Below are 14301 nucleotides of genomic sequence, written 5' to 3'. Positions count from 1 at the left end.
CAGAACCACTCATGGACTGGGTCGGAAGGGACCTTAGAGACCACAGCTCCAACCGCCCTGCCAGGAACGCGTTGTTTTTACACCTCTCTGCCTTTCCAGAGGATCGCTAGGTTTGACTCCGTTTTCCTGCAGGGTTGGAAGAGCAACATCTTTCCACAGGGTCTGCATTTCCCTCTGGCACTGGGGGTTTCCCTGGAACATCTTCCCACTGGTACCTCGGGTCTCTGTCGCTGAATGGGCTCCTGCCAGCAGCCAGACCCTTCCTTTGGTCGAATTTTCCATCCCTTACCATCCTGTTCTCTTTCCTGGTGCACCCGCCTGGGTCCGTGGATCCTCATCCCTCTCCTCATCCCCTGACCAAGGTGGCCTTTTGTGGTGGTAATTGCTTTCAATATTAGATCTGAATATGTGTGGGCACCCCACTCCATCTCATGCCTCCTCCCTCCCCAGACCTTTCCTGAGGTGCTTCCCAACTCAGAACAAAGATCCACTAATTATTTTTCTTCCCAAGCCACATTCATCAGGGATGTGCAGTCCTCACATTCCAGCTGCCAAGACTGACCCCCCTAACCATCTCCTGCAGGGGGGAATATTGCTGTGTATTTATAAATATAACTGCCAGTAACTGGCAGTTGTGTTTTCAAAGCCACGTTCATTACATTATTTTTTCAGCCTCCTTTTCCCTCTACCTTGGCAGATCCCTGAAGATCTGGAGCTGGCTGGATCCTCCCCAGAGCCCTCTGACAAGGTATTGTTCCCAGCGAGCCACCAGGCACAGATCAAATAAAGCAGTTTATTTGGCATAGACTGAACTGCAACAGAAATTCCCGTGGAACAAAGCCTGGTTACACAAACTGAACGAGTGCAGTTATGAGTCTCAGTTACACCTAACGACAAAACAAGGTAAAAAAAAGCACATTTCAGAGTCTCCCAGTCTTGTCCTTTCCATCCAGAGACACCGTGGCTCCCCTGATGCGTTGTACCTTTCTTCTTTACAGAGATGTCAGCACAATTCCAGCTGTATTTTTCACTTGCAAGGAATTTGGTTAGGAAATCCAAAGAGATTAATCCACAGACTGCTCTTCCCATGCTGTCTGTACTTCCAAGAGCTCTGGGAGCCTGTTTTAAGGCTTTCAAGTCGGGTACACGACCTCGTGCATCCAATAATTAAAATTTTGATAAATGTTGAGCGAGGAAGGAGGGGCTGAGCAAGCTTTTGCTTCATCACCCCCAAGCTCCCCCTGTTAGGCTTTCTCAAGCCTGGTTTAAATTCCACAAAAACAAAGGTACAGACAATACCAGACTAAATTAAACAGTCAAACACAAATTATACTGATCAGAGTCACTGAGGCTGGCTGGAACACACAAATCTGCTCTGTGGTACGGAACAAAAGTGAGGTTTTACACTAGGAAACAGCATCTTGCAGATCATGCCAAAAAATGCCACTGTCTATGAAACCAGCACTAAGCATTTCACAACATGCCATTAGAAATGCTTCAACAGCTAAAAAGGGTTTGATTAAACGAGGACTTTCCTAAGTTTATTCTTTATGATCCAGCAAAACATCAGCAATTCGTGTCAAAGAAAAAGACTTTCAGCTCGTTATTTCTGCATGACAGTGTCATGACCTAAGAGTTATTTACTCCAGTTATTCCCCATAAATATCCAGATTTTATTTACAGGTTTCTCTAGTCTTTTAGAGATCTCCTTTAAGTGTTTTCAAAGATGAAGCTGAAATTACCTTCTGTAGTGAATGAGGTAAATTAAGAAGTGTTTGCTCTACAATATCTACACCTGGTGCTTCACTTCACCTTAATTTTTGTTTTAAAGACCAGGAGAGGCACCGTTTGAGGTTAATCACCAGTCACTGTTACCTGTGGAGAAGTAATTTCAATACTAGAGAACTCCTTTAAAAGACAAAAAAATCACACGTCCTGCTGTTAATACTGCTGAGCCAATTCCAGCTGACCACCCCTAAAGCACATTTTTCATGCTCTGTGGAGTGATCCATAAATTTCATCTGTACACTTAGTACTTTTTAAGCTTTGACACAGTGTCAGAACTGAAAAGCTTGACTTGATTTGGATGTCAAGTCAGCAAGAATTAGTTTTGAATGACAGTGGCTAAAATGCTGAATGTGTGCAGGGCTGTTTTCCCCTCTGGACCTTCCCTGAGCCATCACGTGGGCCCAGACAATTCCCTCCCTGTTCAATTATGGATCATGGAGCCCGATGCCAACACAGCACCAAACCACTCCCAGCTCTCACACACCTTTCCTGCTCTGCTCAAATGACCTGGGAATTCCAGCCTCTCCTTCCTAGGCAGCAGATCTCAGGAGCTGAACAGGCATTTAATTAAAAACCCCTTCAATTCCAACGTTTCTGAGCATTGGAATTCTGCACCTGCCCGAGGAGTGTTCACATCAAAGCCAGCAGGGTAATGTGAGGTAGTAAAACCAGATGCTCTCCTGGAGTCAGTCTGTATTTAATGGTACCTCAAGAATTTTAATTAATGAGGAAGACAAAAGGAACCGATGCGACTCTTCAACGGAGAAAGAGAAAGGATAAAAAAAATTGCAGGTGACCAAAAAGTGATCAAAGCTTGGATACAGAATACTGGTTCTTATCATGTTTATTTATACTCACAGCTGGGGCAGCAGCCATCCCCAAAGCACAGCAGCTGGAATGCTGCTCAGGCTCAGCTGTGGCTCCAGGCTCCCCTCTGGAACAGCATAAATAAACCACACGTCGTGGGCAGTTGGATACATGATACTTTCATTCATTAAGGATGATGACCTGCTACAATTTCCACTTCATGTCACAAGGCTTATCCCTAATTTATGAAAATAAAGCATATATGTTTTGTACATTTTTATATATATATGTATAAATATATATATAAAATATACACACTGCCAGGCAACTTCACACACATGCACACGCACACACACGTGGATATTGTACACAGCCACCCAGGAGCAACAAGTCTGATATCAATATTCTACTTTGTGTACACACACCCTACGTCTAGGAAGTAAGAAAATCCCTTTTATGGCAATTCTGCAGGCAGAAAAATCAGTACAAAATACTTTGTTGTACAAAACTGCATTTTTTTTACATGATCACCCAACACGGTAACACACCCCTCAGTAATGCACTACATCCCTACAAGGAAAAAGAATAATCAAATCTTTATACAATTGTAAAAAAAAAAAAAAGTAAGCTGCTCTGCAACCTTCCTTTGCTAAAAGTTAGACATTACCCCATCCTAGCAGCAGATTAATAAATAAGGATTAAATAGTCTATTATACAAAGCCATACCCCATGGCAGATTTAAAACCAAAAAGCTCTGCAGATACTTTCACTTCCTACACAAATCTTTGTTTTATTAAGAATAAGACTCAGTATAAAACAGGGCAACAGCCAGCACTAGATCTGTATCTACAGAATAAAAGGAAAACCCAAGGGAAGGGAAATATTTAACAGTTTATGGCACCTTTACTGCAGAACATGTTTCAAGGCTCTGTTTCCCTAGAACTAACGAGTAAAGGGCTCTTTATCTCAGCTTTTATTAAGCAAACTCGACATAACCAACCACACAGTGGCAAGAGACAGAACCAGCTGTTCCCAGCTGCAAAAATGGATTGATTCCCACCCTAAACCCCAAGACAGCTCGGGTGTCAGACGAGAAGCGGCCAAGTCCCGGTTTCCTGCAGCTCCTGGGTCCCAGCGTGGCCAATTCCCTCTGCTGTTTGGGGTGGGTGCTGCTCAGTAGCTGTTCTCATGTCCAGCCAGGATGTAGAGGTTGCTGTGAGCTGTGGGGTTTTCTGTGGGCCTGCTCTCCAGCACAACCACTCTGCAACCAAACACAAACGGGATCCACAGTTAGGGGCGAAGAACAGCTCTGGGTGTAGCTCCAGAGGAGGAAACTCAGGGGGTTCTACTGATTGGAGATAGAGGTTCTCCCAAATATCTTGGGTGTTTCATTCTTTAACCAGTTCCCTCATTTTCCAGCATCACTTCTGATAAAAACACTCAAGATATAGTGGAAGGGTTGGAACTGGATGATTTTTAAGGTCCCTTCCAACCCAATCCATTCTGTAATTCCATGATCCCATCATCTACAGCCCAAATGTTTATCCCTCCTACATCTTCTGATAAGCAACCTCAACAATTCTCCTCCCTCCTAAATATTTATCACCTTATGGCTTCAAAAGGATCACTGAACCCCATCCCTGCCTTTGTCCTGCTGGATCACGTTCCTGTGGGCCACTCTGGAAAATGATTCTCCACTTGTCTTGGCACACTAAACACTGCTGGACCTTGACCATAGCTGGTTGGGCCTTTGAGCTCCCCACTCCCTCCCAAATGCTGAGCATTTCTCTGCACCAGTTCCTGTTGTTTTTAGGATTAATCTCATCTCTGCTTTTTGTTTCCCTCAAAGAGTTTCCAAATGAAGTCTCCGAACAGCCTCTGTCCCTGATCCTCACCTCTGCACCCAAGCAGTTCTGGAGTGATTCAAGGTAAAAAGGTGATCCACATCTCACTGGAATGGCAGGAAAACTCCTGCTCCATTTGTACAGAGATGGAAAATACAAACCAAAGGGTTTGGCACTTCCAAGGCCAGATGAGGGAGCGGAGGATCAGGGATTCAAGAGCTGAAGGTGTTCAAGGCTCTGAGCCACCTGGGCTAGTGGAAGGTGGCCCTGCCCAGGAGTGGAATAGAAGAGCTTTAGGGTCCCTTCCAACCCACACCAGTGTGGAATTCTGTGGCTGAAGTGACTGCTGGACTCATCCCTGTCTATTCCTACATTTATCCCCCTGGCTGGCTGAGAATCCACAAGTAAAGGTGTCCAGCCTGGAGCCTGGGGCAGCTTCTGCTCAGGCTGCAAACCTGGGGACAGCTGCACCTCTCTCCACCTGTGCAGATGGAAGGGACCAGCTGGATCTTATGGAAAATGTGTGGATTTGGATCACTGAGACTAAAACCTGAGTGAGTTCTGGTTTGCTATTTCCAGACCAGCCAGGGTTGTTTTTAACTGGCTGCTGCCAAGGTAATTCCCAGCTCACCAGGACAATCCAAAACCAGGAGCAGGCTTTTCCACAAGTGCACTGGGCACCCTGCAAGCCCAGAGCATCTCTCCTCCCTCCCTGACACTTGGTGCCCACAGACAGAGCTGGGCTGGAAGCCAGGCCCAGCTGGGAACTAGAAAAGCTGGTTTAAATAAAACAAAAGGTTTCTGTTTCTGCAGGGGGATTACCTGTCTGAGCCCAGCAGGCGGAAAACCCTGGTTTCATCAGATATCTCCTGGGTCACCTGCAGAAAAATGCAGATATTCATTTCAGCAGCAAAAGGAAATTTATTGGTCTGAGTTGGAAGGAAAGAAACATTCAAATGCAATTTAATGCAAAGAACAGGACTGAAATGGATAAATTGATGTTAAGCATTGTGGAATGTGAGCATTCTCACTTGGGAAGCAGACATGATGCCTCAGGTTTGAGCTTTTCTATTTTCAGGTTCTGTGCTGCTTTAGTGGAGGAGATCCTTGCAATCAATCCCTGCTTTGTTCTTTAGCTCCATCCAGCCTCTGCTCTAGGGCAGCCTGCACAAGGCATCAGAGAGAGAAGCCAAAAGATCCAGTGGTAAATAAGGAACAGGAGGAATTAAACTGGAGATGCTGGAGATCACTTACTTCATCTGACTTGAAGCTCTTGCCCTGCATGCCATGTTTCCAGAAGGCCAGCACGCTGTCCTGAAGGCACACTGCAAAGGAGGGACACATCACACCCCATTCCCTGCATCCTTGTTTTCCCAGTGCCTCTGGAGAACCCCTCAGGAAGTGTAAAAACAAACAGTGCCAAGCAAAGCACCGTGGGCTGCTGGAAATGACACATCACCTGAATTATTACAGTTACTTCAAAACAGATGAATGATGGAAAATGGGAGTTTTCCATTCAGGGATGGAGAGAGCACAGAGCTGCCAGCTCTGAGTGATTTAATTCTGTGATTCTGAGAGTTTATTACAGCAGCAATTCTTGTTTGACAGCTACAATTCAAGTCTTAAAAAAACTCTTGTGCTTGTCTAAAGACTGCAGCTTGAGAATTTGATTCAAATATTATTCCCTATTAAAAAATGGATGTGCTATTACTTGAAATAAAATCTTAACTTTTAGAAGGCTAACACAGATTTATGTATTACTAAACCACTTTTTCCTGCCCAGATTTTGTTCTCATTGCTATGGAAAAGACCAGAAACGAGTCAGGCTTTCAACAGTGAGTTCTTAAACCCCTGAGGGACAGCAGAGCAGCAAATCACTCACCCACTGACTCGATGCAGAAATCAAAGCTCAGCTCAGAAGCCAATTTCTTGCTTGACTTCAATTTCCCTTGTAAATTCACTATTTTCACATATTCTCAAGAGAAAGAGAAAAATCAGCATTAAAACCCACTGCTGAAAAGGATTTAAATGTAAAATACAAATTTCATCTTTTAGGCACAAAGAAATACCCAAATTTAACAGCTACAGCATTTGCTAAAATGAACCCAAGAGCATCTTTCTCTCAAAATAAATACAGAAAACTTTGTACCCCTTGGGGTGGTTTTACACTGACAGAGTGATGCACACATCAAGAGGGAAAGTGGAATTACAAAAGCCAGAATGAAATCCCACTTAGCCAAATTTTCTTTTTGGAAATATTACAACACAAATTAATAATGTTAGGAGAAAAAAACCAAACTCGTGGTGAAGTTCAAATCAACAAGTGTGGCAACCCAAGTTTTGCACGAGGTGTGGTGAGTTATCCAAGAGATTTTTGTGTTACTCACTGTCCAGGCAGACCAGGACAGTGTCTCTCTCCAGCTGTGTCACGTGAATGGCATCCAACTGCTGATTGCCTGGGGAAAAAAACAGATTATTTTATATTTTGTGTCACATCAAGAGGCTCTGCTCCCCCCACAAGCTCTTGTCACTCTGATATTTTTTTTTGTTTACTCTGATTTTTAAAGGCTGTAAGATCCCAGAATGTTCTGGGAGAAGCACAAACCTCCCTGTTCAAAGAAGGTATTTACTAGGAAAACACAACTTTTACTGGTAAAAACACATTTTATGCTATGGTTCAGCACAGCTTCCTCCCCACAACAAACAAAAGGACTTTTAATTCCTAAAAACCCACTCTTTTCCCATAAATCCACATCTGGAAAGATTTTTGTGATGATAATAAACAGTTTAAGAGTTTTTTTTTCCCTAGTTTTTATTAATGAAGTTGTTCTTACAGCTGCTAAAAAGCAATATTTAAAGGCAAAAATGTACATCCAACAAAGGCAAAGGAGAAAAGCAGCTGCAAAATATCAACCAGGTCTTAAAAATAACCCAAATTTTTGCTTTTTAAGAGCCAGCTGAAGATAACAACCCTCCCCCAAGGGCTGGAGGATGGACAAGAATCCATTTCTGGGAGCTCTTATGCAGGAAAGGAGGGCAAAGAGCAGGATCCCAGGAAAGAGCATGGAACCACAAAGGAGAACCCAACCAGCAGGGTCTGACTGATGTTTAAGGGAATTTAGAAAATAAAAGGTTTTTTGTAAGGATAGCTTCTACTGATGTGGGGCAGGTCAGCACAACAGAGAATCAGGGAATCACAGAATAATTGGGATTGGAAATTACCTTTTTGAATCCCACCCAGTGTCCCTGCCATGGCAGGGACACCTCCCACTGTCCCAGGGTGTCCCAGTGTCCAACCTGGCCTTGGGCACTGCCAGGGATCCAGGGGCAGCCACAGCTGCTCTGGCAATTCCAGCCCAGCCAGCAATTCCCAATTCCCAACCTCCCATCCATCCCTGCCCTCTGGCAGTGGGAGCCATTCCCTGTGTCCCCAGTCCCTCTCCATGTGGGATCAGCTTCAGGCAGAGAAGCTGCCAATCCCAAGTCTTTCCAAAGCACTGCAAGGAAGGGATTCCCAGCACTCCCAGCCCCCAGCAGAGCTGGAGGAGGGAGCCTCACCTGCCCCGATCTCGGTGAACCAGGAGGAGGCCGAGTTCAGGTTGATTGTCTCGAAGTGCACCACCTGGCTGGGCTCGCAGCCCCTGGAGATGGCCACGCACACCATGGGGTACTCCTGCTCGGGGATCACCAGCATCTCGAACACGTGCAGCGGGCTGGGCAGGGGGAAGTCAAAGTGCTGCCACAGAAAACACAAGCACAGAATTTCTAGGCTGGAAGGGACCTGTAAGATCATGAGAACCCATGTTCTAACACCTCAGCTAGGTCATGGCACCCAGTGCCACAGCCAGTCTTTTTTAAACACGTCCAGGGATGGGGACTCCACCACCTCCCTGGGCAGATGACTCCAGGATTTCACCACTCTTGCTGTGAAAAGCTTCCTCCTTAATTCTAGCCTGTATCTCCCTTGAAAAAACAGCAGCTGAGTTTGCTTTTACCTTGATATCACTCTGCAGCAACACGCACAGAGTAAAATACACACAGTATGTTTCTACTAATATCATTATATTAAGTATATTTATATTAATAAAATGCATAATAAATATATTTAACAAAATGTATTTAATGTTTTAATTATAGTGTATATATAATATGTATATATTTATATGTATATGTATGTATGTATATTATATATTATATGTAATCTAAATTTATTTATATTTTATCATATATATTGTTAATAAAATAATATTTGTAGTAACTATATATTAATAAAATATACAATAAATCTACTTAATAAAATATATTTAATCAATGTGTTATATATAATATATATTTTATATATTATACATTATATATGCATATAATGTATATTAATAAAATATAGAAAATAGAAAATATATTTATATTTATATTATATATTTTAAAATGCAGTGTATATTTATAAATATTGTATATTACTGTATTATTTTTATTGTATATTACTGTATTACTGTGTATTACTGTATATTTATAAATAGTATATTTACTCTGTATACAGAGTAGAAATTTTGTATCTATTGTGTATTATATATTACTGTATTACTGTGTATTACTGTATATCTATAAATTGTATATTGTATTAATATACAGAATTTTCACTGCTTTTGAAGCTGGGCAGAGGTGGATTGTGGTGCATTGCTGCGAGTGCAGGGCTCAATCCAGCACTGAAATGACTTTTCTGCTACTTAAATCACCTCAGTCACAAGATTTTCTGAGTCAAAATGTGTCCAGCCATTATTTTTTTCGAAAGTGAGCACTTTTTTTCAAGCGCTCACAACCCACAAATGGCACCAGACCGGGGTGTATTTCCACCCCAAACTCTGCAAAGGTTATTCCAACAGCTGCATAATTCTTCAACTCAGCCAAAAGGAAATGCTTACCTTTATTAACATGAATTTCTGCATTGGCTCATACCACTGGAGCAGAACAATTCCAGACTGCAGTGCACCACACAGGTACTTGTGGCCTGTGTAGGGATTTCGTACTACATACAATAAAAAAAACCAGAAAACAGTCACTTTAAAGCCAAGTCAAGTCATACTTGAAAAAAAAAAAAACCCCAAAAACCAACCCTACAGCTCTCTTTACAAACGAGTTAAGAAGCAGCATTATAAAATCCTATCATGGCAGGATTAGGCACGGAAGGGACCTTAAAGCCCATCTTGTTCCATCAGCTTCCCACTTGCTGCCTTCTGCCTTCCCATTCCAACATCCACAGCGATTACCACTGTGCCACATTGCAGATGAATTCAATTACAGCTTTAATTAACAACCAGTTGCATTCCTGGAGTCCCAGTTCAGAGGGTGAGTGGGCAGAAAAGCTGCAGTGCCCCTCCCTGGGGCTGTGGGCTCAGGCTGGCACTGGAATGAATTCCCAGGCAGGGAAGGTGGCAAACTCCTGGCGAACTCTGACAGCTCATGGAATACAAGAGACAGGGTTTGGGGGTGGTTTTTTAAGCTCAGCTGGACACAGGAGCAGCCTGATTTCAGGAATTATTTGTAAATGTGGCTGTTGTGGGCATTTTAGATGAGCTCAACAGGATCTCCAAGCGTGCAGCTTTATATCAATATATATATTTATAATATTTATATTTTAAAATATACTATATGTAAAACATTTTATAATATATTTTATATTTCTATTTACAATATTAATATTTCTATTTTAGGGGTGGGAAGGTGCAATCTGCAGATGTGGCACTTGGGGATGTGGGTTAGTGCTGGGCTGGGGCAATGGATGGAAGATCTCAAAGGGCTTTTGCAGCCTTGATAATTCCAGGATTCTGATTTCACACAGCACCAGGGAAAGGAAAGCACAAATCCACAACTTCTCAAGCTTTAACTCTTTCTGTGCCCTTCAAACTGCACTTATGGCTCTGCCCTCCCCAGGCTGCCTGAATTTTTATTCCTACTGATCCTTTCTTGGTGGAAAATATTCAAGTTTTCCTCACTAAAAGTTGGACCTGGGTCACACCTCGAGCCAAGGTGACAAAGCAGAAATGCTGTTTGTGGGTGTGCCAGGGGTCTGGGCAGGATTTAATCCCAATATCCCATCCATGCCTGCCCTCTGGCAGTGGGAAGCCATTCCCCTTGGCCTGGCACTCCCTCTCTTATCAATAGTTTCTCTCCATCTTTCCTGTAGCTCCTCCAGGCACTGAAATGCCCCAATTAGGTCATTCTGGAACATCTCCAGGCTGAACCACCCCAATTCCCTCAGCCTTTTTTCTGAACAAAGAACTCTTAAGTTTATTAAAAAGAAAATGAGTTTCAGACATGCCATGTGCAGGCACAAAGGGCAGGGGAACAAATGGCAAAGCTGGATTTGTCTGCTCACCTATACAGCATTTGTGGCATCCTTTTGTGTCAGGGATCTTGGTCGTTAAGGCAAATTTCCTGGAATAATAATCACCAAAAAATGCATCAATAACAGATGTCAGGGCCCTTCACACACCAACTCAACAGCACCAACACAATTTATGGCTATTTTCACTTATTCATAATTGTCTATAAGTGAAAGGTTTGTACCTTGGTAATATTTTGTCAGGAAATCTGTGGGTTTGAATATGAGCAGCTAATCCTGTTTTTTTGGCTTGTTCAAACAGTGCTATTAAATTATGGGAGTAGAGCTGGAATGTTTTCCCTGCAAGAGAGAAAAGCACAGTTGACATCTCAGACACTCCTCCAGCACAGAACTGCAATGTTCAGGAAAATGCAAGTATGGAACAAATTACCTTCTACAAACAGGTGTCAGGTAGGTCAAGTCCAGATATGAAGAAAAACAAACCAAGATAAAAACAATAATGAATATAGAGAAGATCAGAGCTCATTTAATTACAGTTAGTTTTATGCAAACATTTTTAAAGGCTGTAATTACAAAAATACAATAAATTATAGTAAATAAAGAATATATAGTGTATAGTATGTAATAGTATATAGTATATAATAATATAGCAAATAAAGAATATATTTATATTATAAATTATATTTTTAAATATTTAAGATATTTTCTTATTGATAAACCAAGACAAGTGTTATATAAATCCTGCATTTTTAAAGGTACAGTCCCACCATCAGCCTCCATGGCACAGTGCCTCATTCCTGTCTGGAATGTTCTATTCCAGGACAACTGACTGCCCAGGAATCAGAAATCAGGAAAACTGCTGGATCAGCAGTACTTGAAAGCCACCTCATTCTCCTTCAAAGGGACACAGGTTTTGTTTTAGGACCACAGAATCCCACAGTCTGGGTTGGAAGGGACTTTAAAGCCCACCCAGTGCCACCCCTGCCATGGCAGGGACCCCTCCCACTGTCCCAGGCTGCTCCAGCCCCAGTGTCCAACCTGGCCTTGGGCACTGCCAGGGATCCAGGGGCAGCCACAGCTGCTCTGGCAATTCCAGCCCAGCCAGCAATTCCCAATTCCCAATCTCCCATCCATCCCTGCCCTCTGGCAGTGGGAGCCATTCCCTGTGTCCTGTCCCTCCATGCCTTGTCCCCAGTCCCTCTCCAGCTCTCCTGGAGCCCCTCCAGGCCCTGCCTAGGGCTCTGAGCTCTCCCTGGAGCCTTCTCCTCTCCAGACTGAGCCCATACACTGCATCCAACCATGATGCAAATGTTCCTGTTTATTTATGGCTGTAATCATTTCCCTGCCTTGACACTCACCTGACAGGGACATTAAGGTGTTGTTGATAACGTACAGCCAGGTGCACTTTCGAGGAAATAACTGGGAAAAAAGAAAAGAATTCCATTAATAGAAACCTACAGGAATTTTTAACTGTGAAAATCCCACCTTCCTGTTTATTCCCTGCTTTGGACCCTTACTTAGCCCTGCACAGACAGACTATGGAATATTGGAATAAGTGTCCAAGCCCAGGCTGGACAGGCTTGGAGCAGCCTGGGATAGTGGAAGGTGTCCCTGCCATGGCAGGGGTGGCACTGGATGGGATTTAAGTCCCTTCCATCCCAAACCATTCCATGATTGGAGAACACTTTGTCCCATGTGCCACCTGGGGACATGGCTCAGTGGTGGCCTTGGCAGTGCTGGAAGAATGGTTTGACTCAGGGATCTCAGAACTTTTCCAATCTGAATTATTCTGTATTATCTGAATATTGACTATTATTTATTGAATATAAAAAACACATGAATATTGAGTGCTTATAAAATGGCACATGAAGGGAGAACAGGCAAAAACCCTGTCATCACCACAACCTTTTCCCATTTATTTCTCTGCCAAAGCAGGGACTGCCACAGGAGATCACAACTCAGGGAGCCAGGGAAGCCTCCAACCTTCACATCCAGACTGAACAGTGACAGGAAGGTTTTAAACAATGGAAACAAGTATTATGGATTCAGCACTGGAAAAGCAGCTGGCTGTGAGATGCAGAAAAGTCCCCCAAGTGAGCTGGTGCCTTATTCCACACCAGAGAGGTTTCCATATCCCCCAGTGCACGTGGATTTCTTACCAGCACCTTCGGAGTCGGAGGCAAACCATTGATTGCTGGTTTCTGTGGGAAGAAAGAAAGAAAGAAAGATCGTAAAACCCCTCCTGTGCACTGATCAGCTCGAGGACATGACAGTGAGAGCAGCCCCAGAGTCCCAACACCTACAGGGAAATCTCTCTTCTCCTTTTTCCGTGGCAGCTGAGGGATTTGTCCAGGTCCTTCTGCATTCTCCTCGATGTGTTTCAGCATCCCATTCCCATTGCCTGAAAAGGAGCCCAGACAAGGTTTGCATCTTATTTCACACAGTGAAATAGAAAATCTCTTCTCCCCTGTGCTGAGCTGGAGTGGAAGAGTGAGATCTGACATTGCACAGCCACATCTCAGGGAGCTGAACCCTTCCCAGCACTGAGTTGCACACTTCCCATTATTCAAACAGTCCCTGGGACAAATCCCACTGAGAGTAAAGCTGTGGCAAGGTCCTGCCCACACATTCATTGTTTTTCTCCTGTGGCAAGGTCCTCCCCACACATTCATTGTTTTTCTCCTGTTCCTGCAGGCAACACAGTCATGGCACTGACTGGCTGAGTGTCCTTGTTTTGGGAAGAACATTCCCACCATGGCTCTAATAAGAACCACACATGGAAAAAGGAAAACTTCACCTTGTGACCAGCTTGTTTTAAAATATTATCTACTGGGAACAGCTGGCTCTGGAAACAATTCCTTTTCCAAGGTGCCAGGCAGCTTTGGGACAGGTGAGGCATTTACCCAGGTCGCTGTATCTGGCTGTGAGCAGTCCAGGGCTGCTGATGCTGCTGGTCATCCCCATGGGGCAGGAATCTGCCTGGGGCCCACAAACTGGGATGCTCTGTCTCCTGTGGGCTGCTGGGGCTCTGCTCTGGGACTCTGGGAAGTGTTTTATTGTCTGGCATCTGCTGTCATCAGGGAGGTTCTCCTCGGGGTAACTGTTCATCCTTGGCTGCAAGGAACCAAAGGGGGGAAGTGTGAGGAACTGGGAATGGCACCTGGGAAGAACAAACCTCAGACAAGTTTAATTTCAGTCAGACTGCTGCTACATAAAAATGTATCAGCCTTTGAAATGTGTGTGTGATATTGGGCACCACAATGTAAGAAAGATGAAAAGCTCCCTGGTGAGCAGGGACAGGACCCAGGGAATGGCTGGAGCTGTGCCAGGGGAGCTTTGGGTTGTAGCTGGAGCTTTTCCTGGGCAGGTTTGGGTTGGATTTCACGAAAGGCTCTTCCCCCAGAGGGGGCTGGCACTGCCCAGGCTCCCCAGGAATGGGCACAGCCCCGAGGCTGCCAGAGCTCCAGGAGCTGCCAGGGATCCCAGGCTGGGATTGTTGGGGGTCTGGGCAGGGCCAGGAGC

General features: G+C 44.0%; 1 protein-coding gene across 1 annotated transcript in view; it reads right to left on the bottom strand.

Annotated features, from left to right (window-relative positions):
• Positions 1-779: 779 nt before the first annotated feature.
• MAP4K5 (mitogen-activated protein kinase kinase kinase kinase 5) overlaps positions 780-14301 on the bottom strand; it is a 57734-nt gene continuing 44212 nt past the window's right edge. Inside the window, exons 17-30 of the mRNA XM_041458512.1 lie at positions 13683-13893; positions 13083-13180; positions 12858-12980; positions 12138-12198; positions 11210-11212; positions 11004-11118; positions 10813-10871; positions 9359-9462; positions 7998-8175; positions 6827-6895; positions 6322-6414; positions 5694-5764; positions 5262-5317; positions 780-3856 (exon numbers count right to left, since the gene is read on the bottom strand). Coding sequence (XP_041314446.1) covers positions 3769-3856; positions 5262-5317; positions 5694-5764; positions 6322-6414; positions 6827-6895; positions 7998-8175; positions 9359-9462; positions 10813-10871; positions 11004-11118; positions 11210-11212; positions 12138-12198; positions 12858-12980; positions 13083-13180; positions 13683-13893 — 1329 coding nt within the window. The 3' untranslated portion in view covers positions 780-3768. The remainder of the gene's footprint in view (positions 3857-5261; positions 5318-5693; positions 5765-6321; positions 6415-6826; positions 6896-7997; positions 8176-9358; positions 9463-10812; positions 10872-11003; positions 11119-11209; positions 11213-12137; positions 12199-12857; positions 12981-13082; positions 13181-13682; positions 13894-14301) is intronic.

This window comes from Pyrgilauda ruficollis, unplaced genomic scaffold (assembly GCF_017590135.1).
Source record: "Pyrgilauda ruficollis isolate IOZ18807 unplaced genomic scaffold, ASM1759013v1 scaffold129, whole genome shotgun sequence".
In the NCBI taxonomy this organism is placed as follows: domain Eukaryota; kingdom Metazoa; phylum Chordata; class Aves; order Passeriformes; family Passeridae; genus Pyrgilauda; species Pyrgilauda ruficollis.
Note: the sequence above shows the minus strand (reverse complement) of the source record. Positions and strands in the feature narration are given on the sequence as shown.